The sequence below is a fragment of the Phoenix dactylifera genome, chromosome 3 (assembly GCF_051530095.1).
Source record: "Phoenix dactylifera cultivar Ajwa chromosome 3, Ajwa_hap1_PhDact_Kaust_v1.1, whole genome shotgun sequence".
NCBI classification, from domain to species: Eukaryota; Viridiplantae; Streptophyta; class Magnoliopsida; order Arecales; family Arecaceae; genus Phoenix; species Phoenix dactylifera.
In genome coordinates, this window is record NC_143192.1 from 3178146 (window position 1) to 3205395 (window position 27250).

The 27250-nt window shown below is 37.4% G+C and overlaps 2 protein-coding genes across 5 annotated transcripts; both read left to right on the forward strand.

The window, feature by feature from the left end:
- Positions 1 to 3268: 3268 nt before the first annotated feature.
- LOC103720916 (signal recognition particle subunit SRP54 2-like) lies at positions 3269 to 16466 on the forward strand. Its single transcript, XM_008810884.5, has 9 exons — positions 3269 to 3706; positions 5815 to 5914; positions 7481 to 7634; positions 12087 to 12237; positions 12328 to 12476; positions 14547 to 14647; positions 14726 to 14883; positions 15251 to 15365; positions 15743 to 16466. The coding sequence occupies exons 1-9, from the start codon at positions 3476 to 3478 to the stop codon at positions 16066 to 16068; spliced, it is 1485 nt and encodes a 494-aa protein (XP_008809106.2). The 5' UTR covers positions 3269 to 3475; the 3' UTR covers positions 16069 to 16466.
- A 2971-nt stretch (positions 16467 to 19437) lies between these two features.
- LOC120106547 (uncharacterized) lies at positions 19438 to 25848 on the forward strand. 4 transcript variants are annotated; one of them, XM_039119513.3, is made up of 6 exons: positions 19438 to 19566; positions 19688 to 19956; positions 20504 to 20693; positions 21560 to 21766; positions 25237 to 25431; positions 25512 to 25848. In XM_039119513.3, the coding sequence occupies exons 2-6, from the start codon at positions 19874 to 19876 to the stop codon at positions 25632 to 25634; spliced, it is 798 nt and encodes a 265-aa protein (XP_038975441.2). In that variant the 5' UTR covers positions 19438 to 19566; positions 19688 to 19873; the 3' UTR covers positions 25635 to 25848. The 4 variants fall into 4 exon arrangements, with proteins under 4 accessions (XP_038975441.2, XP_089785539.1, XP_089785540.1 ...); XM_089929413.1 differs by having other exon boundaries at positions 19444 to 19566; positions 19650 to 19956; XM_088717495.2 differs by having other exon boundaries at positions 19461 to 19566; positions 19700 to 19956.
- Positions 25849 to 27250: the final 1402 nt, after the last annotated feature.

Consider the following 27250-nt stretch of genomic DNA (forward strand, 5'->3'; position numbering starts at 1 on the left):
CAATCCGATCCTTCTCTAATGAGCACGATTACTGGGAGGCTTGACCTGATCGACTTGCCTAGAAAAGAAGAAAAAATAAAAAAAGAAGAAAAGATAGAAAGTAGAAAGTTGAAGAGTAGAAGAACTCAGTCCGTGGAAGAAATTCTCAAAAGACAAAATACTAGTGAGACGTTCTCTTTTGAAGAGTCACAACTGTCACGCCCCCAACCCGAGATCATGAGCCGGGGCCGCGACAACTACCACACACTCATAGGGAATTCTCATCACGAGCATGAAAGGCATCTCAACACGATATCATCAATATGTAGTAGAATAATTTAAACTAATAATATGCAATCTTTATTTTATTAACTAACTCAACTTACAATGTCTTATAATGAAGTCAAATTGAAAAACCCCAGGTCAAGTTAATTCTTCGGATCTGTAAAAATAGTAAGAGCTCGTATAATGAGCTAGACAACCTAATAAGTAATGAATACCTTAACTAGACAATTCATATAATAACATAAAATATAAATGCAAATTATGATGAATCAGTATAAAGACAATCAATTTCGTTTCAAAACACAAATCTATTAAAATTCGTATCTTTCAAATATCTGCATACATAATCATAAATTTGTTTCAAAATGAATCACATTCAACTCAACGATCTTAACTATGGCCATACTTATACCCTGTGGCTAGGCTAAAAACAGAACCATACTTATATCTTGCAGAGTGGGCTAGAATACTGCACTTATATCTTGCAGAGTTGGCGAGAATACCACACTTATACCTTATGGTGGGGCCAGAATTGCCAAAGCATAACCCCAATTGGCAGGATCTAGAATATAGCCAGGCCGAGAGTTCAAATCTGATGCACATCCAAGTTCTTTTTGTAAAATATTAAATATATTATAATCCAATCAAAATATGCATATACAATGCAAGAACAGTAAATATAATAGTGGTCCGAAAAATATTACTCCAATTTTACATATCTATTTTTCATTCAAATCATTCACCATCTCGTAAAATTCATAAATCACATATAAATCTATTAACAACTTATTCTATGTAAAAATAATATTATAAAAATAAAGAATTTAGAAAAGGCAAATCATTACTTACCTTGCAAATGCGATCTAAGTGCTTAATATGCCAAAATTATATTTTTCATTAGAATTTTATTACAATAAAAATGCTAAATTTCAACACTGTTACACGATTGATTAAACAGGAGTGTCTGACATCCGAGTTGGTCTGATCAAGATAATTTCATCGAATCATGCTCGGACTAAGGCACAAATTGTTCAACAAAGATCGAGAGTGATCAAATCTAACAGTATTGGCAAGAACCAAGGTGGAGGCTGACACACCGCCCCACGACCCCAAATGAGGACCCTTCACCAGGGTCAATTCAAAATCACTATAAAAATTTTCTACCAGATCCAACTATCCTAGAGAAAGTAGAGAGAGAAAGTTTGGTAGAGGAAGAATCAAAATAGAGAAAGAATGGAGGAGAGAATCTCAGTCCAAGTTCAATCAGGGGCCCAAGGGACAACCTCGATCAATCAATATGTTTGGCCATGAATCAAAAGAGAGAAACTTTGTAGAGAGAACAAAAAAGAGAAAGCTTGGGGAGGAGAGAGAAAAGAAGAAGCTTCTCTCTCTCTAACCAAGAAGAAGGAAGGAAAGGGGGTAGCTGCAGGTGGTGCCCGGGGTCAGAGATTCATGGCCGGTCGATAGGTGGCTGGCGGTGACTGGCGGTTGGCAACGCCAAAACCAACAAAAACAGGAGAATCATAGTCTTCATTGTTTTTGGCTGTTGGCCGCTCGTCGACGGCCATTGCTTAATCGAGAAAGGTCGGTGGGAGGCCGGGGGAGTCGATCAAGAGTCAGACATCAAGAGGCGGTGACGCCGATGGCCGGAGAAAGGAAGAGGCGTCGGTTTTCACAAAAAAAAAGAGAAAAATAGAGCAACCGGTTCTTCTCGAAAATCCAGTGATCATCGGCCGAAATCAAGGTTTCCGAGGACCACGGAAAGTGGAGAGGGGGATCAATCAGAAGTTGCCAGTGCTTACCTAGCTTCTGGCGATGGCAATGGCGTTGACATAGTCGACGACTGCAGAGGATATTGAAGAGGAATCCGGTGACGGTTCAATCAGAGATTAAACTCTTCGGTGTGTGGTGGAAGAGGAATGAGGGGGGAGCTCTAAATAGAGCTTGGTCGCGACCGAAATCCGACCCAGAGTCGGATTCCGTCCAACCATCACGAGGAGGAAGAAGATTCCCATCTTCTTCTCTCAAGCTCATGCGGAGCACGTGCCAAATCTTTTTTTTCTTCTTTTGGGCCAAAGCGATTGGGCCGGCCAAGTGGACAGTGCCCACTTTGCTAGATTTTACAACAACTTTTTGAAAGATGTGTCTTATAAAAAAATATTTTAAAATATTTAAAATAACTAAAGATTAAGGGATAAAAAAATTTATTTTTTTTCAATTAAAACTCCACCAATTGTAGGCTCATGCCGTTGATGCCGTCTCCATCACGAGACACCCTCCAATCAAAAATTTTAAAGTCCATGTCCCCAGTGTTCAAGATTCAGGATGAATGACCATAATGTTTTATAGGCTAACTCAAGGGTTGTGATTGTGACATAGATTATCCATGCTTTTATGATATTTAAAATTCAAGATTATGATAAGAATATATGAATAAATGTAACTCTATGTTCGACAAAGTACTCATATATTATAATTCTCCTCGATAAATTGGCACATAAAAAGTGATGAAAGTTGGCAATAGATGGTGGGGTGTATTCTGGAACTAAAAATAACATAGCTGTGAGGAATCTCTGACACCAGTCAAAGTAGCAGTTTATCAAAATTTTAAGAATCAATATATTTCCAAATTTATTCATGAAAAAAATTCAAAAGACTTTGATTTCTCTTTCAACAATTGTGATCATGCAAGTTGTATATGTGAATGCAAATTGACTACCAAATTGGTCAATATTTTAATATTAATTCAAAGTATTTATTCAATATGAAAATATTTATTATTCAATAGTCAATTAATTCAATACTATATATATATATTTATTTGTATATATTTTTAATATATTTTTAATAATATAATAATAAAAAATATAATAATAATAATAATAATAATAATAATAATAATAATAATAATAATAATTAAGTATATTAATTATTATATAAGGTATTATATAATAAGATATTATAAGATATTATATAAGATATAAGGTATATTTGATTTCTCCTTCCTGTCACGTTGGTCGCACGTGAGAACCATTAGTTCGCGTATGAAAGGGAAGCTCTCAGATCGGAAGTGCCTTCCTCCTCCCCACGTTCCTCCCGTCTCCTCCGCTTTCCCCTCCCCTTGGTATTCTCCTTGGAAACTCCAAGCGAAGAAAACCCTAACCCTAACGCTAGCGAGCTCTAGGAAGGAGACGACACAAGGTGGGCAGATATGGCTCTCGCGCAGCTGGGCGGGAGCATCGCCCGGGCGTTGCGGCAGATGAGCAACGCCACGATCATCGACGAGAAGGTGCTGAGCGAGTGCCTGAACGAGATCTCGCGGGCGCTGCTGCAGGCAGACGTCCAGTTCAAGATGGTCCGCGACATGCAGTCCAACATCAAGCGCATCGTCAACTTCGACGACCTCGCCGCGGGCCACAACAAGCGCCGCATCATCCAGCAGGCATGCCCCCTTCATCTAAAAGTTCTAATTTTTATCTATCCCCTCCTCTCTTTCTCTAATTCTTGCAAAATCGAATAATTCTATCACCAGTTTGGTGTTTTTTTAATCTTGTGTATCGTTCTTGAAATTCAAAGGTGGAAAGTTTTAAGATCTTTGCATATGGTTCCTGAAATTGAAAATTGAATATTTTCGTATGCTGAATCTGAAATTCTTGAAGTTGAAATATCGGATAACTGGTTTCAGGTTCTCTTTTTTCTTTTTTTTTCTTAGAGGTATAGGGTTATGTTGCGGTTTTTTGGAAGTATATTGGGTTTTGGGTGATTCTTTTTCTTCTTTCTTAGAGGTATAGGGTTATGTTGTGGTTTTTTGGAAGTATATTGGGTTTTGGTTGATCGGATATGTCAACTTGTTGCAGTTTGAAGGTTTTCGGATCATGTATAGGGTGTTCTTGAAATTCACAACGGAATAGTTTGCTGATTTCAGTTGTGAATTTTCAAAAAAAAAATTAGGGCTCGGCAACAGGGGCGACCCCCTCAGATGAGACAAGGGCTTTCAAGTCCTCTCTCAGCCTCCCTCCCTCTCTTTCTTTTCCTCTCTCTCCTTCTCCCTCTCCCCCTCCCTTTCTGTCTCTTTTTGTGTTGGTATGCCCTGGAATGGCACGGTACAAACCTGTACCATGCCGAACCGTCGGCTGGTACACCCTCCTGGTTTGGTGAACCTTGTTAGAAACTAAAATTTATGTATTTTGGTAGTCGAACCAATGCATCGTGTAGACAAAAATAAATGGTTAAAATGGTATGGGACCATATTTTGCTATGATGTAGGCATTATATTGATTTTCAATTTATATATATTTTTAATATGCTTAGATTGTGATCAATTAGGTGGATCCTTAATTTAAATGCTTTATCATGTATTTCAACACGATGTATTTGTTTGTATCCATTTGATGCATAGGTTAGAGGCTATCAAAATACATGATCTTTTAACCACAAATATTTTTAGTGGTATAGATTATAATGAAAGTTGCGGATTTTTAAAGATGCCTCGTTATTGATTTTGGAGTTGAGGGGAGTAGATTCTCTCCTCTTGAGAGAAGCAAAGTCTATCTCTATATTGTAAACAAGACCTCCCCTTGTTTTTCATTTTTATATAACCTATTTTAGACAGAGTCATGTTTTAAGATTATTTCTTTTAAGAAACCTCATAAACAACTAAACAGCCCCTAAGATATTAATTTGCTGCTGGGTTGGCAATTTTGCAGGCAGCTATTGAACCTAAGGTACAAAGGTAATAATGCAGCATTTTGATTATGCAAGGGCAATGAAACTTTTCTCATCTGCTCTTTCTTTATGACCTTACTATGAATAGGTGTTGGATGCATCCTCTTGTTTTTATTGATTGTACATGTGGGGAATGGTTGATTGCTTCAAATCAAGGTTTGCCATCTTGGTTTTGGATCCCGTACCCATACCATCTTTTTATAACGTTGGTACGCGGTATGGTACGAGACAGCGATGCATACTAAGTGTCGGTACGGTACGATACGAGACTGCATACTAGTTCGGTATCAAAATGGTATTGTATGTCTGAGATGGTACGGTACCGATTGGTATGACAAATCTTGCTTCAAATACTATTACAATAGTTCATGATAAGATTTAGTTTGTCTGAACAACTTGTTATATTATTTGGAGTTGGAGGAGAAAAAACTGGGTTTTTTGAAGATAGGAAGATGAATGTAGATGGAGCTTTGGAACTTCTGTCTATTGGTTTGACTTATTTTTATCGTTCTTGATTGACTTCTTTCATGGCTACCTATTTCTTCTTTTGATTCATTTTATATATTTTTATATGTTCTTGTGATTGCGAACCATTTATGTTATCACTCCATGCAGTTAGGCTATTAGCCTTCCTTTTTTTGTTCTTCTTGTCTAGGATTATTTTTTTTGTAATTTTAATAAGTATGTATGAACTTAATTTGTTTAGAGCTCACAATTCCACGGATAAGTAAATCTTTAGCTATACTATTTCCTTGCGCCATGGTTTGTGTTATTTTCATTTCACTTTGTATATGGTAGTAAATTTGCTGGTGTCCATTATCTCAGGCTATCTTCAATGAACTTTGCAAAATGTTGGATCCTGGGAAGCCTTCCTTCACACCCAAGAAGGGAAAGACAAGTGTGATCATGTTTGTGGGTTTACAAGGTAAACTAATTGGTGGTCAGCCATACATGTTTCTTCATGATTATAGTGGAGAGTTGGTTACATCAGTAAATATTTCTGAGAAACTTTTATACTATCCTCTTCAATCTCTGGTCCAAAAGGAAAAGAAATAATAATTAGGTTGCAATCATTTTTTCAATGTATAAATGTTGGTATCCTAAAGGTAGAAGACATGACTGACCTTCAAGCACATCTTTAAGAAATCTTTGAATCTGATTGCTTGGACGATGATACATTTTGGCCATGAGTTCTCCTAGTAGGTGGTCATATTAGAAAAATGTGTCTAGTTCTTTGAAAACTTATTATTTGTTTTGTAATACCCTTGAAACTACATGCAATATTATTCTCCAGATTTTTATGCCTATTTACCTAATTTCACATGCTTGAGGGTGTGAATATGTAACCTATCTAGCTCTATATATTTTTGGTTATGAATACTCATTCCCAAACTATCAAATACTGCTAGCTTCTTTTGAAGTACTAGTACTTTTGCAAATACTATCAGGTTCTTTGAAGTACTACCAGCTTTTTGCATGTATACACTATAAATATGCATTACTGCATATTTACCCTTCAAAAATCCCTGCTTGCATATATACCTCTTAGATCATTTTATTCTTGCAATGATATCTCTCCAATTAGATTTTTGACTAATAGTATTAAAAATAACTATTTTAAACAAGGTACGCTGTCTCGAGATCGAACCCCGTACCGATGCCACTCTATTACTGTGTCGGTATGCCCGATACGGAGGTCGGTTATGCGTATCGAGCGTCGGCACGCCCTCTATACTGCATATTGGTACCGAGTTAGTACGGTACAGTACGCTCCATACCGTCTGGTTCATTGCAGTATGTCATACTTTGGTTTTAAGTGTAGGACATTATTACCCTTTTGCATTCATACCCATAAAAAAATAATTTAACAATTGTTTGTACTATAAAAAGATATAATTTTGCCTAAATTTTTTAGTGGTATTGATGCAAAAGGGTAATATTGTCATGTTGTGCTTCAAACAATTGTTTATTAATATTGTCGGTGAAAAATCTAAATGGACAAAATTTGAGGGGTATGTATGCAAATAATGATTTCTAAAGGGTAAACATGCAATATGCCATATTTGTAAGGATATATATGCAAAAAGCTCTATAAAATGTATATGTATTATATGGGTATCATATTAGTTTTTATCAGTATTTTTGCATATTATAAAATTTATCTTATATTATGTTGGTTTGGGTTTTTTGCTTTACTCTTCATATTTAGACATAAACATGTAAATACACATAAAGTTACATATTTAGTGTTGATCATTAATAATAGTTGTCATGACAAATACACCGAATAAGCACTATGCAACTGTCAGGCCATTTTAAGTTAAACAAGATTAAGATATATTTCATGATTTTTCATATATTTTCTCTAAAACTAATGTCCTGTGATTGTTGCTTTCACGTCGTTATATTGAGTTTTTTTGCTGATCCTTGTTTGATATTTTCACTTTCTCTGATTGCATTACTTGTGTTGCTCTCAATATTGTCCATCCAGGTTCTGGGAAGACCACAACTTGTACCAAATATGCATATTATCATCAAAAGAAGGGATGGAAACCTGCATTGATTTGTGCAGATACATTTAGAGCTGGTGCTTTTGATCAATTAAAGCAAAATGCGACTAAAGCTAAAATTCCTTTTTATGGAAGGTATTATACTTATCCTACTTGTATAACATGTGCAAGCTATGTGCTTTAGATGTTGAACAACAAAATGAAGTTGGTTTTTTTGCATGCCAGTGACAGTTTTCTAATGCCTTACCAACTACAATGTTGAACTTGTGGTAGAAAACAAAAAGAAAAAAGAAGAAATAGTAAAGCTGATGTTCATGTTGGAATCTTCCCCCTGAACCTCTAGATTGAGGCAACTTTATCTAGGTTTTGATTTCCACCTATTAAATGTAGTATCTGTTAATCCTGCAATCACTTTTTTGATAGATAAGCCTATTGTATTGATAGTTTTATTGAATTAATTTGACAATTTGTTGTAGTGAGATGTTGCAATTCCTTGTCTTCTGGTTGTCTTAATTGTTTATTGTGTGATCTTGGTACATTGTAGCATGCGAATACATGTTTGATTCCTATTGGAGAGTCAAAATAGTTAATACTTGCAAGTTTAAATATGATTTATTAAATCAACTGCATGAATTGATGTGGTAAAGCAATTCATAAATTAATCAGAGGACATCTAAATTGCTAAAGAAGAGCTATTACGAAGTAAACAATGAAATGAAAAAAGAATTGTGAGGTAGTTACTTTGGAAAAATATTTGTTGGTAAGGAAAACTTGAAGAACTACAATACAGCTTGAGCTGCATTGCAGCCTAATGCATGGAGTGGGATACGATGTAGGGTGTTTCAGCATTTCCTTCTTGACAGAGGGTGAGTTTGGAGTCTTATTGTGCTCATGGAATGCCGTACCGGCCGGTACGGGCCGGTACGTACCGGTCCGGCCGTGGACCGGTACCGGAACGGATAAAAAACCGGTATTTTCCGGTTTTTTATCCGGTCCGGCCGTGGACCGGTACCGGAACGGATAAAAAACCGGTATTTTTCGGTGCGTACCGGCCGGTTCGGGCCCGTACCGGACGGTTCGGAGCCCGTACCGGCCGGTTCGGAGCCCGTACCGGCCGGTACCGGCCTCGTACCGGTGGAACCGGCCGGTTCGCACCGGTACGATTTTTTTTTATTTTTTTTAGAACCACAGCGCCGCGCGCTTTGGTTTTTGAAACCACCGCATACCGGCCGGTACGGGACCGGTACCAGCCGGTACGTACCGGACCGGACCGGTACCGTACCGGTCTGGCCGGCCACCGGTATGCCGACCGGTACCGGTACGGCGGATCTTGATTGTGCTTACTATATGTTTGCATTGATAATTTTGTTGCAATATGGAGCTGTCTTACACTCCCAACTAATGTCTAATTTACCACTTGAGTGATCGATCCCTTTGTTGCTAACCTACCACTTGTTTTTTGTTATTTATGATTATGCAAGATGGATATTGGGAGTGCTTTCAACTTTGACTTAAATGATGCATGCTAGAGATGGCTGTAGTTCACTGTTTTGAACCATGCCTTCGCTCTTCATATGGAGTTTAATGAATTGTGTCATGATAGGGTATATCTACTGAACCATGTATTGACTATTGATAAGGCGCCCCCTTATATTTAAAATCGGCATGTTTATGAATTTAGGACTTGTTTATGGGGCTTTATCATGATCAAGAGTTGGTTTTAGAATATTTCTAGACTTGGTAGATCATGCATAAGATTATAGGTGGGTTGGGCTTGGGTTGGCTATGCCTTGGACGATGCAAGCCCAAACTACTACTCTTGGGCTTTAGGTTGGGCCTAAGTATGAAAAAATTTAACAAAGTCGGGCCTAGGCCTATCTGAAACCCAAGGTTGAACCTAAACTAGAATGGAATGTCCTCATTCATTACTCATTTGTAACAAAAATGAATTGAGGTGGTGGGGGGTGGGATGTGAGGATAGGGTTTCCACACAGCAAGATAGTGCTGCTGGTTGGGTTCGGTAGGGTGCAGACAATGGGGATAGTGGGTTTCGTGCAATGAGGTGAACTTTGTGGGGATTGTCATTAATGTGATGATGGTTAGATCGGTGCTGTTTGGAGTTTGATTGCTTGAAGGAGGATTGCTATCATTGGATCTTCTTAAAGTAGATGAAGTAATCTGGTGTTGATAGTAAGCTAAAGGCTTCTAGCCACCATTATCAAATAGCGATAGGATTTAGCATTGGTGGAGGAAAACTAATGGAGGGGAAAAACAAGGGATTTTGCATTATTTATTGAATGTTTATGATCCATTATACATAAACTCCAAATGATTGTTAGATTTGAAAGTAGTGAAGAAGAACAAGTGGAGAGGAGGAAAGGAGGGGTTGGTGGTTGCTGCAATGGGTTATGATTTGGTTCAAAAGATTAGGGTTTTTAATGTATAGTGATGATTTGATCTTGGTCTTCCATTCAATATGAATGGATTACTAAGATGTATCTGTTAGTTAAATAACATATTTTACAATTCAGTCTTTGTGTTGAGCCTAGAGATGCATGATCATAGCTTGAAAACTTCTTGAGCCTTATGCTTGGGCCCAACCCAATTGCCAAATATTGGCTCAAAGTGTGGCATGCGTTGGTTTATTTGTGCCCATTGCCATTCTTGATTAGATTTTGATTTGATAGCCTAATTTATGTGAGATAAGTTTGTTGGTTATGACTACTTCTGTTGCTACTTTTAGTACTAGTATTTTTTTTCTCGTACATAAATAAAATAGATTTTGTTGGCATGAACTTGATGCGCATTAGCTCTATATCAAAGATTTAATATGATGCGTCTTATTTTTGAGAGGTGTCTTCTTATTATAATTGTTGTATTTGAAATGACAAATTAGTCTAGAACTTCTAGAGAAGGTACATTTTATGTCAAATGCTTGGCCTTGTCATCATTAACTGCCTATATAAATTTTCAGCCAAATGCAACATCATGAATTAACACATTGTATCTTCACTAAAAGATAGGTGTGACTAAGGCTGGAAAAAGTGCTGGGCTAAGTTGTCTTCTCCCTTGTCCAAGCTCAACCCAAGAAATATTTTCAATTTTTAGGCTGGATGTTAGCCTAAAATCAGCATTTGGTGACCAATTTTTAATGGACGGAGGGGTATTTTTGTCCTCCAATTTTAGCCCAAGATCACTGCCCTAGGGTGATCTTGGATGCTCGACCTAAACGATGGGTATCTTGTCACTGGATTGGGCGATGATTTGAGGAGTGGTGGTGATTTGGGATCACCGCTACGTAGGACGATCGTGGTGCAACCAAATGCGGTGATTTCATCACTTCCACCCACATCACCCTTGATCGTGGGATGATCATCCCATACTAAACACCCCCAAAATTCTTTATAGGTCTTAGCAAAAGCCCAACCTAAGCCTAGCCCAAAGCTTAAACTTGCCTAAGCACACAAGGGCCGGATGTAGCCTATAGGTAGGAGGAGAGTGATGATGAGCATTCCTACAAGAGAGTGGGGGGGCTAGAAACTCTACCCGACATCCATGGTGGAGCAAGCGAGTGAGAGAGAGAGAGAGAGAGAGGGATGTCCATGGGGGATGGTGGGGGAGGGCAATCCATTGACATTGATGGTGACGAGGAGTTGTTATTATTGGAGATTTGGAGTTGGAGGTGGCCATATGGGTGCCTAGTTGAAGAAAGGAGTAAGAGAGCAAGGGAGATAGAGAGGGAGGTTTGGGCTCTTGGAGGTGAGGTTAGAGGCAAGGTTGGGGCTCGCTCTATAGAGAAAGAGATGCGGAGAGAGACGAGTGGCGAGGAGGAAGGAGCTTCCATTGATGCTTTCGATTAGTAAGGATTGGTGAAACATTGTAACTAAGTTGGTTTGAGGCCTGGGCTCGAGCTTTGGATTGGTTTCGTGCTAGGCTTGGGCTGCTCTAAATGAACCTCAAACCTGACCAAAACCATCTCGAGCTAGGTCCAATGCCCGACCAAAGCTAGCCCGGCCCAATGGTTATCGGGCTGACCCTAGGTGTGACCCATGTTATAATTTGTCTTTGGCATATGAAACTTAGGTATATGTGTTGAAATTTTCAAAATGTCGCTCTCATGCCATGTGAAGTTTTGGAAGTTTATGCTGCTTTGATTATTATAGTTAAGAAGTGCAACTTGTTTTATGCTTTACCTTCTAGCCAAGTAGCATTATAATTGGAGGCTATCAGCTATCAGGTTTTGCTTTCCTTTCCTTTAGCCCAATATATGCAGTGGGTGAAATCCCTTTTATTTATCAGTGGAATGGGACCTTTTTGGGTTTTACTATATAAAATATTATTATATATTTATATTTCAGAATTCAGATCCTGAGCAGGCCCATATCATTGGCATATGAGTACCATGAATTGCACAGTTTTGGTTCAAATGCATGCCACTATTTTTAAACTAGCAGTTTTTTTGGTCAACTTGATGGTTGATAAGTTGATTGGAATCAATTATGTTGTCCTGTAGGAAATTTAATATAGTCAAATGGTCGCATCACTCTGTGTTTCTGAGTTACCTCTTATTGGCACTTGTTTCTACAGCTACATGGAATCAGATCCTGTAAAAATTGCTGTAGAGGGTGTGGAAAGGTTTAAGAAAGAAAACTGTGATCTAATTATCGTGGATACAAGCGGACGGCACAAACAAGAAGCTGCCCTCTTTGAGGAAATGCGTCAAGTGTCTGAAGCAACGGTACATTATCATTACCTCCAAGTATATCTGACCAAATTTTTGTCATATACCTGTCAAAGTGCACTAAACTTTCTTGCTTTCTTGTCCCAGAAACCCGATCTTGTGATATTTGTTATGGACAGTAGTATTGGCCAAGCTGCATTTGATCAAGCACAAGCTTTCAAACAAAGTGTTGCAGTTGGAGCTGTGATTGTTACAAAAATGGATGGTCATGCAAAAGGTGGTGGTGCACTTAGCGCGTAAGTCCATTCGATTATGCTTGAACTGTGCTTCACTATCTGCTTGCCTCATTTTTTTTCCATTGTCTTCCGAAAGAATCATTCTTCATATATCTGTATGCTGATGCTTGCTTGTCTGCATATATACACCAATTCTTGGTGGTTTAGTCATGTTATCTTCAGAACTAGTTTAGTTTTGGAAATGTTTAGAAAACTTGTTCCTAATTCATAGTTAAAACTGGCATCTAGAGATCAAATGCATTTCTGGTATATGCCTGATGTTTTTGAAAGGATTTTAAAACAACTAACTTCACTTTGCTGTAATTTAATTGCAGTTTTTACATATTATTAGATTGTAATGGTGCATCTTTCGTATAACCAGACAGGACCATCATCATCTCTTAATTGATTGCCCATCAGCTTGGATGGTCCAATGGTTAAATTCATCGAGATCTTTGACGTCTTTTGTCATATGATCCAGTCTAATGGCTGGTCAATTAGGATTAGGAATCTATTAAGGTGCATTAGGAAGTAAGTAATATCACAAAATTTTGTATATACTTTCTGAAATTACATCTTATTGTTCAAGAGAACTTGGTATTATGTAGTGAAATTTCTTAGGACTTATAAAATCATGTGGGAAATTTTTACTTTTAGCAGAATGGTCCAAGTTCATGATTTCCCTCTCTCATCGTCCTATATTTTTCCATTCCCAATCTTTCTCCTTTTAAAAACCAAACACCTAACCCACATGATAGCTCCTTGAAAAAATGAGTTAACAATCTTAAAATTAATGATAGACCATCCAAATTGAAGATTCAAACCCTTGAGTGTGATCTATACTACAAAAATGCTTAGAAACCAAAACTCATATATTTTAGTGGTCTCTAATCCTTGCATTAAGCTGTACAAAAATGAATGATATCAATTGTACTAGTATGGTAAAATACATGATAGGGCATATAATTGAAAATATACTTTAGATCGTGATCTACACATCTTAAAATGTGGACAGATTCAAAATCACTTAAGTTTTGATTATAAGACAATAATAAAATATAGTATCATGCTATTAAGGTGTCGATTTTGGCATCAACTTGATGATTAGGTTAAAGACCACTAAAGTAGTTGAATTTTGGTTTCTAGGCATTTCTTGTAGTGTAGATCATGTTCAATTCTTTATGTGTGTGTGTGTCCACGTGCATGCATGCATGTGTGCTTCCCAGTGAAGTCTGTGTGTATGCATATGCAGGACATCTTGAGCTAAACCTGTCCAACTATTTATATGTACACCGAAAATAGTGGCCATGCAAATTGAATGCCAATTGGTAGGATGGAAATCTGTTGTGGGATGCAAGCTCATAGAAGCAGGGAGTTTCCATCCATAATGAGCGTGCAGGCAATTCTTCCTAATAGCCTTTTTTTTATGATGGAAGATTAAAGGGAAAAAGGAAAAGGAAGAAAACTGCATGCTCGAGTTTGCATCCATCACGAGCATGAAGGTAACTCACCCTGCCAATGTTTGCCTGGAAGGAAAATGAAAAGAAAAGAAAAGAAAACTGCATGCTTACCTATAAGGAGGCATGCTTTGATGCATCATGGATCGATGGTTAATTAGGAAGTTTGATTAGAGTAATTAATTGATGCAGAACTACTTGAGATGATTCTTTAGTTTGCAATGAAAACGAGAACTGGGCTTGATGAAGAAGTGGGATTCATATTCTGAGGAAATTATATCTCAGTCAAAGAGGTTGATAAGAGTAGTTGGTTACTTAAAAGGAATTAATGAGCAACTTACGTATTAACAACTTAACAATAAACATCTTGGTGGTTATGCTGACTATTGAGAATGAAATTAAAGGCAATGGTTCTATTTGAAAGATGCGTAATAGCTACCAAGTAGGTCTCTGTTATTTGTTATTTTCTTGTCTTATTTATTTTCTTTGTTCTTCTACATTTAACTTTTTATTTTATGAGTTACGAGCTTCTTTTCTTTGAGATATATGGGTTTCTATTTTGAATAATAATGTATGATTAATGGCTAATCCTTTAGCTAAATGATTAATATACAATGCCTTGTTTCATGTGCAGCGTTGCAGCCACTAAAAGTCCAGTCATATTTATTGGAACAGGAGAACACATGGATGAGTTTGAAGTTTTTGATGTCAAACCATTTGTTAGTCGTCTTTTAGGTGTGCTATGACTCTGGTGTTTATTTCGAAATTTTTGCTTCTCCTGGTTAGCATACTTATTCATGGTACTGTTTCCAGGCATGGGTGACTGGTCCGGATTTATGGACAAAATTCATGAAGTTGTACCTACTGACCAACAGCCCGAGCTTCTGCAGAAGCTTTCAGAAGGAAGCTTTACTCTACGACTTATGTATGAGCAATTCCAGAACATCCTCAAGATGGGCCCCATAGGCCAGGTTCAACTATATACTATATCTGAGACCTATTACAAGCTCAAAATGAAAATAATCTCTTTCTTGTTGATACTGCTCCTTTATGACTCATTGATTATCTTGTTTTGGATATCATGAGGAACTTAAATATATCTATAGCTTTAATAATGTAGCCCATGCATATACATTGAACTTGATATGTGCTACACCTGTTTAACCATATTTATATTGCATCATGGCCCATGCTTTAAACCATGCTTTTCTGTTTCATTATTTATTCTGCAGAGCCTCTTTTCCTTATGCATGTGGCTTGGTTTCACAGTCTGTAGTTTTCTGCTCCTTTTTTTTTTTCTTCTTGGGTAACTTTTTTCACTTCTAACATTCTGAGCAGGTCTTTTCAATGTTACCTGGATTCAGTGCGGAACTGATGCCAAAAGGTCATGAAAAGGAAAGTCAGGCTAAAATCAAGCGCTATATGACAATGATGGATTCCATGACAAATGCAGGTAGTTGTGGTCCTTGTTGAGAAGCTATATAGAATTTGTATTCAGAGAAAAATGACAACAACGTGCTACTCGGAAGATTCCCTTGAGGAAACCACATTAGTTTCCTATTAATCCTCACCATAGTGGATGGGTTAATTTGCTAACCAGAGTTTTGCCGTAGCTTTTCTTATTTGGCATCCTTGCAATGCTGGGAATCCTAGATGTGTTTCGATATGCACATGGAATGATTTAATCCTCACCATAGTGGATGGGTTAGTTTGCTAACCAGAGTTTTGCCGTAGCTTTTCTTGTTTGGCATCCTTGCAATGTTGGGAATCCTAGATGTGTTACGATTTACACATGGAATGATGATGTCTTCTAACTTTTCATCAATGCAGAGCTGGACAGCACGAATCCAAAGCTCATGAATGAGTCGCGCATCTTGCGGATAGCCAGGGGTTCAGGCAGGCCTCTGAAGGATGTCATGGATATGCTGGAGGAGTACAAGCGCCTTGCCAAGATATGGAGTAAGATGAAGGGGCTCAAGATCCCAAAGAAAGGTGACATGAGCGCACTGTCCAGGAACATGAATGCCCAACACATGAGCAAAGTCCTTCCCCCGCAGTTACTGAAGCAAGTTGGTGGAGTTGGCGGCCTACAAAGTTTGATGAAGCAGATGGGCTCGAAAGACATGATGAGTGGCATGTTTGGAGGGGACAGATAGATGGCTCAAATGTTTCAACTCATCAACATGAGATCTTCTGTGAATGCCAAGAGTTGACATCCAGGCAAGTTTTTTACAGGGATCTCAAACTGCCGAATATCTCGATGCATGCCCAGCATCCCTGGCTGTGGTTCAGTGAATTCTGTTGCGCTGGAGTGCATGGTTTCTTTACCAAGGCTCCAGCTTGGGCTTTGTGGTTAGGTGCAGCTAGGGAACTGTATGTTCTTATGACCAAAGTTTTTGTGGTTTCTGCTGCCTCAGGAAGTTTTTGTAGGGAAATTTATTAATCGGGATGTACCTAACAAAAGCTTAGCTGAAATAGTTACATAGATAGATGAACTGGGAAGTGTTCTGAGTAGTTCTTGAAGGTACAAGGACATAATGAGAAATTGGATAAATCATTGTTTCATTCTTTGATGGATGCTGGGCAAAGCTGGACTGGCAGGGCTACTCCCATGCTAGGTTTAGCACACCCGGCTCAACAGCAGCCCTGGGTTCTGTCCATCAGGTTTAGGTTTTCAAGCCAAAGGTTAAATAACGGCATAATTTTGTTATCCCCAGAAGCCATTATTAGCCATTATTGGAATTGTTAATATAATGATGTTATATAGAAAACTAGTGGGCTGAAAACATAAGCGTCCAATTCACGGTTTATTTACTTTTATTTTATTTTTCCCCCTTTAGATTGAGAAAAAAATAGGAAAAAACGAATTAGAAAAAGAATGCTATTTTGCTAAGGGAGCCATTGTGATAGGCTGTTATAACGCTAAATAACCTGTCATAATAGCCATTAACCGACCATTGTGGCAGATCCTATATTGCTATGGTTGCAACGTACTTAATTTTTCACCCTGGCTCACTTTGGAGCAGAGAACATGTTCCATAGTCGCCAAAAGGATATGTGTGTAGCTGCATGGATTTGGCATGTGTATAGCTGCATGGATTTGGCAAGCTCAGCCCGTATACCGACTTCAGCTGCTGTTTAATAGAGATGAATACTATAGCAGGCATGACCCAACATAGTTCAGTGCCTATAGATTCTTTGCCGTTTCTTGGAATCGGTGATGTTGGTTTTCATTCTTGTTTTTATGGTTTATTTGTTTCCAGTTATTCTTAATATGTTTGGTTTTCTTTTCATTCATTAACCACATGTTAGGCTTAAACTACTAAATTTGCTGATACTTTTGACTTCTTATTCTCTCATTAATACAGCAGATTTTTTTTCTTCATTCTTCAAGTAGATTTTGTGTGTTGATTTTTTCTTAGTGTTATTTCATGAATTCCAATGTCAAGCAAAAAAAGAATTCCAATGTGGAAACACGATGTATGTTATCATATGAGATAATGATTTCGTTTCGTGCATATTGTAGCAAACTTTTTTCCCCCTCTTATATTGTAGTATTCTATATTCGTTTCATTTGAATCATCATTTTCTTCTATCACAAATTTAATGGATATATTGATTCTTATGAGAACTTAGGTTATTTATGTCATCTTAGTATTAATAAAATATACCATACTGATTGAAAGGAGGAGACATTATTGAGGCAGTTGCAGATAATAGAATGGGAGACCATAGGGGAGACACTGGGCATCATCACAATCATCTACAACAACTCAACAATAACAAATCAACTATGATGGACTCTTTGTTCTTATATTGGTAACCTTATGTTGTAATAGGGGACCATTGACCAATAGGGCAAAAAAAAAGGAGTCTTGACAAGAATCAGGTTATTCCAAGTTTCAGGGTACTTGTGATGGATGCGGACTTGTTTAAAAAAGTCCCAACTAACATGCTTGTATGCCTGCTCCATATCAAGCTTTAAGGCTGCCATTTGAGATGATTTTGTTCGCAATAGGTTTGACTCCATGAGTTAATAACTTATGTATGATATTGTAAGTTGTATTGCTGAGGCTAATCAGTCGAAAATATTTAGCTTGATTTGGGTGATCAATCTTGGGAATGAGAAGCATAGAGGTTGAGTTTCAAGAAGTCAGCGTTCTGAGGGTGCAAAAGAAATGTTGGATTGCAGCATAGACATCTTAATTAATGATTTATCGATAAGCCTTGAAGATACTAGGTGGGAGTCCATCTAGGCCTGGTTTGCCTGATTCGATCTCAGAGATTTCACCATCTGCCCCATCTTCATAATTGTGATGGGTGTTGAATGGAGATTATGATCAGCATCATCTAAAGTAAATGGGATAGTGGATAATTGCATCTGACAAGGAGTGACAAAGGAGGTCCATTTGTCATGAAAAATATTTTTGAAGAACATCATGGTCTTTGTCATCTCCATCAATAGTAGTCCTCGATTCATCATATGTACCGACAATCTTTTTTTTTTTTGCGTACCTGATAATGGTAGATTGATGAAAGAATTGAGAGTTACTATCCCCCTCCTATAACAATCGTTTCTGATGCCAAAACAATTCTTATTGAAAGGGGATATCGTTCTACTCCAAAATCAGTGCCCGAAGTTCATGAAGCTCCTCCAAATGGAGCCTTAATTTTGCTTCTTTTCACTGCAAATTAAAAATGGATCTCTTAATCTGTTCAAAGCGATGGAATAAATTGCCAACCTGTTGCTAGTTCCAATCTTTGAAGGCTTTCTTGGTTGCACAAAGTTTACAAGAGACCCGAAAAGAAGGAGAACATTCCAAGAATCTTCATAGCACATCTAAAAGTTCTTGAAGCGGAAGGAAACTTTGATCCATGTCATGTGCTCTGTACATGGAATTTGATTATGAACAATGCTATGTGCACCATTTTGCATGAGGTAGACCCAAATGCTCTAATTCTTCTTCTAAAGACTATGTATTTGATTTGGGTTTGGCTCATATAAATCCCATGGCTTTGCTTACTTTACTAAGCAGGTCTAATTTAGTTCCGACTAAATCTTAATCTATTGTAGTAACAACTTGATCCAAGCGAGATATGAAATAAACCCTATCATTCTTCCACCCAACACCATCCAACGAATGAAGGTTTATCAAATTGGGAGAATAAATCCAAATCCAATCCATTTATAATTCTTTTTTCATATTGATTAATTCAAAATCGGCTAGATTATAAAATTTTTTGATTTTGGACCGAGTGGAACCAATTGAAGGGTCCCACTCCCACATGCAGCTTAAGTAGATGGATGTCCACTCCCTTCAACAACAAATCTTTTAGGTAATGTTTGTTTGTGTATAATTTTTGGAGAAGATATCCCTTGTCCTATTGGAGGGATAAACCTATTTCATGGAACAAAATGGTGGAGGAAATTAAGTTCATCAAATAATCTGCATTGGATATGAAGATATTTCAAAGTTCATAACAAAGATAAAGTTACCCTTTTATTTTTTAATATTTATAGATAAAAAAATGGGACAAGGACAAGTTTATCTAGCGCCGCCTATACCCCCAATGGAAGCTCCTATTACTTCCTCTCTTTGTGGCGTCCGCCGAGGTCTTCCCATTGGGATATCCCCCGTTCATTCTCCGACCAAGTAGGCTTTCGCAATCCGATCTTGCAATAGTTTTGGATTCGGTTTTTTTTTTTTCGTTTTTTAAACATACGGCTTTCTGATAGGTTCCAAAAGATCTAATTAAAATATGCCGCATGCCAAGAATTTCCTGCAGCCAAGATCGAAGAACAATTCGCACTCGTCCACTCCCCCCCCGTCAAAGCAGCCATGGACCGAGACATGTCGGGCCACATCAGCCGAAGGACCGGGGAAGCCCGTCGTTCGTTCATTCCTTGATTTCCAAGTCCCATTTACAGCCTTTCATGCAAGCTTCGGAGAGAGAGACAGGATGTGTATAGCTGCATGGGTTTGGCAGGCGCACCCTGTCTACCAGCTTCTTCTGCTATCCAACAGAGACGAATACCATGACAGGCATGCTTTATTTATTTAATTTCTTGTGGATTATTTGTTCTTTTCTTAGTAATTGATATGTTGGTTTTGGTTTTTGCAAACCAGTTGAGTGGGGAATGGAATTTTTGGTGAATGCCTTTTTCCCCAATGCAATTGAATTTGTTATTTCTTTTTTTTTTTCTTTAAAGTATCACTCATTGGGAAGAATTATTGGATTTTATAATTGTGCTGCTTAATTTCTGGGAGGTTGAACATTATTGAGTTTTAGTTCTCCATCCAAACTCCAAACAAGCTAAAATCATTGGGTATCCGAATTCAAGTGTAAAAAAACTATTGGGTTCATGTTGCTCCATTCATTGATCTGATTTTCTGTTTAGATTTATTATTTTATACGGGCTTTTCCCAATTCAATTGAATCTTATTGGTCTTTGTTGCTCAAATTGTTGAGGAAATTGTATGTTAAGCTCTGTCATTGTCTGATGAAAATTCTTGGTTTTGAGGCTATTTTTTTTTTCTTTTTCCCCCGTGGATGTGAATTTTACCTTGATTTGGGTGAACGGAATGGCAGGCCTTCAAAGCCATTAGGATGGTGGGAGGAGGGTAATAAGAAGATATTGGGAGGAAGAGATGAGCTGGCCGGAGGTACATGGCTGGGGTGCACAGAGGATGGGAGGCTGGCTTTTCTGACTAATATAAGGGAGCCAGACCGGCTCCCCAGTGCAAGGAGCAGAGGAGACTTGCCACTTAGGTTCTTGAAGGTGTTTATTGAATCTCATATGATTTCCATCTTCCCTTTCATTATGTTATGGACTTTTGCTTAAGCAATCTGATAGTTCATGTAATTTTAATTGATAAAATCGCAAATCTTCATTTCATTTATCAAGTGCCATTTAATTTCATTTTTTTTGTTAATCAAGTGCCTTTTAATTTCATTTATGTGCAATCAAATTGTCTTTGGCATGCACAACTTCAACCAAAAAAGAAGAAGAAGAAGAAAAGAAAAGGTCTTTGGCCTGATTATACTGACAATCTATTATTTCCTATTTTTCTTACCCAAGGATTTTTGTTTAATTCAAAGGATATCATTGAGTTTATTACTGATTTGATTTGCCCTCATAGACTCATAGTGAAACTTATGATGAACCGAATATTACTCTCGTGGCTTCTCTATTTCTTGTCAGTGCAACACCCTGCTCTTTGTAATCATCAAGCCTTGTCCAACTACCTTGGATCAGTTTTACAGTCATCTTTTTCCAATCATTCCTATTGAATCTACCCCCAGTATCATTGCAAGCTTCTCTTGTGTCCTTCTAATTGCTTCTACTATGGAAGCTTAAGTCTTTTCCCATTCAAGATTGGTTTCGTTGAAAGCATAGTTTTTCGCAAGATGGCTCATTGCTTGTATGTAATCCCACCTGTTTGTACCTATAATATCATGGTTGCTTTCTTTACATTTGATAATCCTCTATGGTTGGTTGTACTGATTTAATTTACCTTATAATATATATTACTTTCATCCTGTGGTCAGGTCCTTTATGTCAACATGGTAAAATACTTCGCACATGTTTTTGCTCGTGGCTTTTCTGACAGTCTTATTTTCATTTGTCATTTTGTTTACTTAAAGGGAACACAGAGCCCTTTGGAATGTGCAGAGGAAATAATTAAGGAAGCAGACCAGTACAATGGATTTAATCTGATACTGACTGATCTTTGCTCAAAAGTCATGGTTTACATCTCCAACAGGCCAAAGGGAGAACCTATTTCTGTTCATACAGTTCCTTGTGGTCTTCACGTGATTACAAATGGAAAGTTGGATGCTCCTTGGCCCAAGGTAGGCAATAATCCATGCTGTTGATTGTCATCATATTTGTCGTCATTTACCAAGGTATAAGGTGTGCTACTATCGGCTGATTTTCTTAATGAACAAGCTGCTTTTTCTGCTTTTTGTCTTCATTTTTTGTAAAGAAACAGTTTTATATTTTAATGCCGAAGATTGCAAATATTTTTTAACTGAGACATGCTATGGGATCCATCCAGAATTTTTTTTTTATGCAATTTACCATTTTATCTTTATGTGAGATGCATTAACTCATCATATAACAAGTATGGTGGTATTATCTTATGTATTCATGCCAGGGATCGCTTTTCCTTTATCATTTTTTATTTCTGGAGTTAAATTTTAGGCAAAAGATTTTCAAGCAGTACTGTATACTGTGGTTTTTAAATTCTTTTTATCTGCTATAGGAGTGAGCCTTCCGTTCATGTTTCATATTTTGTTATAATGTTGCAGTTAGAATGGTCTAAAAATCTCATGATTCTCTGAGCAGGTGCCATGAATGCATGGTAGTAGTATTCAGTCATAAGGTTATGCCCTTCCAGATGTCTGTTTGTGTGCTTGTTCTAACTGTGCAACACGAGTTATTTTTCCTGTTATTTTAACTTGGTCTGTAGCTAAGATTCTTAGTGCAGAGTAAGTCTGGTTGCAAAAAGAGAGGAGGAAAAGAAAGAAAAAACTCAATCAGTAATTTTCTTTGGCCAGCAATATTTACAGAAACATATAAATGGAAATTACGGTGCCACACTATTTTGACACTAACAAAACTATTTTATATGGACAAATACTCTTGAAGCATTTAGAAATAAAGTCCCAGAATTATTTTACTATTCTACTGTTTGATTAATTTCTTCCTTAAAAATGAATACAACTGGCACAGCACTCATGATGGAAATTAATCTTTTTATGTAAGATCCATACTTTTACCTTATTTTGTTTCATGACATCCTGCACATGTCTGCATTCACCAAGTTTTCTAAGTTATGGTGATGTTGGTAAGAAATTAGCACCTTCTTACTATGTCAACGTTATTGTTGTGCAAGTATGTTAACTTGGCAATGGTAGTCTGATAGCTTTTTCTTTGGACCAACAATGGCACTAAAAACAAATCAAGATGTAGTGGTGTCTGTGGAGGTAATAGAAGGGTCAAACCAAATAAAGGAGGAAAAAATCAAGTTCTTTGCCCGATATGGGTAGCCCACAAGCAGGCATTATAGAAAAGTTATGTTCTATGAAGTTCTCAGAGAAGTGAAAGAAGCTTTCATGAAGATATGCTTCTAGGAAGACTCATAATGACTAAAAAGGATATAGTATCTCACAACATATGTTCTTTAAAGATTACTGAAAAGCAAAGGCACATATTCTCACTGCTGCTTAAGATCAATGTGAAGATTCTGCATGTTGGAACTCATCTTAAGTCCTCCTTTTTCCAGCCCTGCTGTATAGAAAAAAATCAAATTTCTTTGAAATTCATAATTTTCTTTTTCTTAAACATCAAGTCAGAGCCATTTGCATGCAAATGGTCTAACATCATAGGTATTATTGTTATATTCTTAATGGAAGTAAATGTAGAATTGCTAATATTCTACAAAATGTTGTCACATCTTCATCCAGGTATGTTAGTGAACCTGCTACATGAGCCTCTAGTCTAGTTAATATTTACTTTACATCCGAAATAAAATATTGGTCATGTTTAGTCAAAACCATGCCAAAATGCATTCAAACTGCACTCAGCCATACATAAAATTGCACCTAACCTGTGTTTTCAGGTATTAGCTGCACTTTTTCTGCCCCCTGTGGGGCAAATGATGCACCTTTTCTAGTGTGAGGAAGATCCCACAGAAGGTTCTGCCCATTGGTGCCTGTTTATGTGATTAGTACGGACACTTTTTTCATGACATTCCCACCTTGTAAAGTTCGAATGTTACTCTCCTGTTCATTGCTTTCATGGTCGAGATATGTATACCTAGCTCTTGTTATCCATCTACTGATTCAAAAGTCTAGAAATTGCTAATCTCGTCTAATTCTTTTCAGGAGATCTCTATTTCACTATATTGTTATACCTTGTTCATTGCTTTCATGCTCAAGATACGCTTGGTATTTGTGGTTCATCTCATTGAAAATCTGTACAAATAGCAAGTTTCCTGTCTAGTGTTCAGAAGCGCTCTATTTCACAGATGTCTAGAGCTTTTTTTAATTTATTGATTGGGTAACCAACTACGTCAGTTTCCGTTGTTATCTAAATAAACACATTTGAGCGCTGCTTGTTGTTTATTATGCCCCAAACAAGCACTGAAAAAGGGTAGGACTTTTGTGCAAAAATGGAGCATTATTGTGCAAAAATGGAGCATTATTCAAGTTTACCTGGTTAAGCTACATTTGATGCAGCAGGAAAAGGAAGAAGGGGTGATTTGATCAATGAGGTTATGTTTCAAAGATCAACATGCAAATAGAAGAAAATTGGATTGAAAAATTCTTCACTTGGTGAAAGAAATTCTCATGAAAAGAATTTTATTAATGTCTCGAAAAGAATTCTTCACTTGGCATGGTCTAGTTGTCATAGTACCTATTGGCTGCACCTTGTGCTACATCTACATTTTGCAACTTTTAAGGCTTCCAGTTTTCTGCTATTTATTGCTTTATAGATCTCAGCTTGTGTACTCACAATAATTTTCCATGTAAATTTGGAATTGGTGAGTTTTACCTATAGGAAAGTGGAGATAAGCATTCAAGCAGAAGAGTTCTTACAGGCAGGACTGACACCACTGCAGGGTATGGGAACAAACTGGTGGCAACCTTCATTCTTATGCTATAGCATGTCAGTCAGCTTTAATGGCACCAAATTACTCTCAAGCTTCTTAGAGCTTTCTACTTCATCTTTGCTATCTATCTATGAGCAAAGTTGATAAATAAAAATATACATTGGAAATACAGTCCATCAAACTTATACGAATCTATTAGGTGCATTTTTTAATGCTTTTGTTGACCCCAAAAATATGATAGCCATAAAATTTCATTTCATACCATTTGATTATTTGGCAAACTATATTTTGAATATCTTGATGCGAAATTGTAAAGGATTGATATTTTGGAACAATGAGAAAGAATGGTTATAGGGCAATGTTACAATTTGATTTAGATAACTAAGCTCTAGATCTTACTCCTTCCTCAGGCCTAGCACACCCATTCCTCAGAATAGGTGTAGGTCCTTAAAATTGTTCCGGACTTCCAGACAATGATTGTAATTAGACAAGTCACTTGAGATTACAAGTAATATCGACAGCTTGTTATGCTACATCTTGACTGTTTGTTTTGGTATCTCACTGGTTTCTCTTTCCCATATTGTTTTGGTACTATGTGCTAAAAGGTGATTTTAAAGTGAATCCTGGATAACCGCATTAGCTTATATGTTAGCTATGTCTGATATGTCGTTCGTCCATTTTATTTGCAACTCATTCTCTTTGTAGGCCCAGCGCTTGGGTAAGAATTTCAATGAACTTCTAAGGGGACATGGCAAGAAGGACATATCTTTGAAAGGAATGGTTGAAGAACTGATGGGAGACAATGTGAAAGCTAGTCGTGATGAGCTGCCGGACACTGGTTGCGACCCCGAGTGGGAATTTGAGTTAAGTTCTATCTTTATCGACACTGACACTAAATTGGTAAGCACTTCTCAAATCCCATAAACTGTATTCCATGATCATGTAATGCAAGCTCTAAGAACTCAACCTGGCCATTGCAGGGACGCTATGGAACTAGAAGCATGGCTGCTATATCAGTTAAAACAAATGGCGATTCAATCTTCTATGAGAAGCACCTAGAGAGCAGCTTGTGGAAGGAGAACATTGTGAAATTCCATGTCTAAAAGTCGCAACCCATCTAAAGGATAACATATATTTGTGAGGCAACCCTAGCACTGTCATATTCCTCCAGTCTAATCAAATTTCAGGAGCACAAATGCTGCATCATTTTTTTTCCTTGCAACTGTTCCCTTAATGTGAATAGAGTTGATGTGTTATGGAAAACTATAATCATCATAATTGGTTACACACTGTAGCATAAACATGTCCTTCCTCTAATTTGATGGTCAATTTGAGACAACACTGCACAACAACCTCTAATGCCCACAGAAGTTACTGCATGTTGATCATAGCAGAATTGAACCAACAGAGTTTGGCGAACCGAGGCTTAAAAGCTTCAAAGCAATATACTTGTGGCATCTCTTCCATGTTGAGAGCTACCTGGTTATCCACCTGCAAAAAGGGACAAGCTCTTGAGAGGGCCTACCTTAAAAAGCTTTTGCAGGGTCATTGCCATGTAATCTTCCTGTTCAGGTAATGTCATAGGTGTGGTTCTTTTTTCCTCAAGACTCATGCATTTTTCCATGAGCATGAGTTGGTTTTTTTTTTTCTTAAGGAACATTAGCCTCTCTGCAGCAATCAAGTCAATACTTGTAGCTCCCTACAGGGATTCTTTTCATGTCCTTTAATATCTTCCCATCTGTGGCTAACAAGAGCATCAGCTTAGTTTCAAGAAATTAAACCTAGGGCAAAATCAAGATCAGTCTTGTCAACATGGCCAAATTTCATCACTTTCTACAAGAAGAATGTCCCTTGATAAAACATAGGAAATCCAAAAGATGTTACAATAGCAATTCAAAACTCATATGCCCATGGAAGACAAAAGACTAGAGAAACAGAACATAGAATGATAGAAGGACCCTCATAAAACACTAGATGCATGCGGGGAGTGAAAAACAAAGAGACAACTTCAAACATTGTAGCCAAGAGATGAATTAGGCCTCAAGAACAATTTCCGAGCATTAAACAACACAAAAGGATTACAGGAGCCAAATTTTCATATGAGATTGGATATCAAATATTTAATATTAATGGAACATCATTCATGTTTTAGAATGCAAGGGATATACTCCAAAAACCAAGCTAATATTAACAGCCTCGAGGCCATATATGGTGCTAGCTGAAGTGTAAATACAATGGAAGATCGATGAAGTGACATAGAATCATGATGCACATTGCTCGAAGCAGCATCCACGTAAAATGGCTTTGGAGCTAATCCTCTCTCTATGGTCTTTGGATCATTAGTTCTAAGGAATATTAACATGAAATGAGCAAGGATATCAGAACATTGGGTCATAAGGACATAAACTGAACAGGGCTGTGAGGTACTAAAAGGGCTATAGACTGGTATGAGCCACAGATGTAGACCTTTTAACATTGTGTTAGGTTTAAAAAGGTGGAGCCACGAGCAAAAGCAAAAGAAAAAAAAGAAAAAAAAAATGGTTATGATTGTCCCCACGTAGGTTTCTATACAAGAAAACTAATAAGTAAACAAAGTAGAAGTGGCTACATTTTATAATATAAGACCTCACCTAAAATGACTAGTCAAAAGGTATTATTTGGGTTCCTTAATCTTATATAGGCATCCAAGATCTACTTGGTGAATAACCGATGTGAGGCC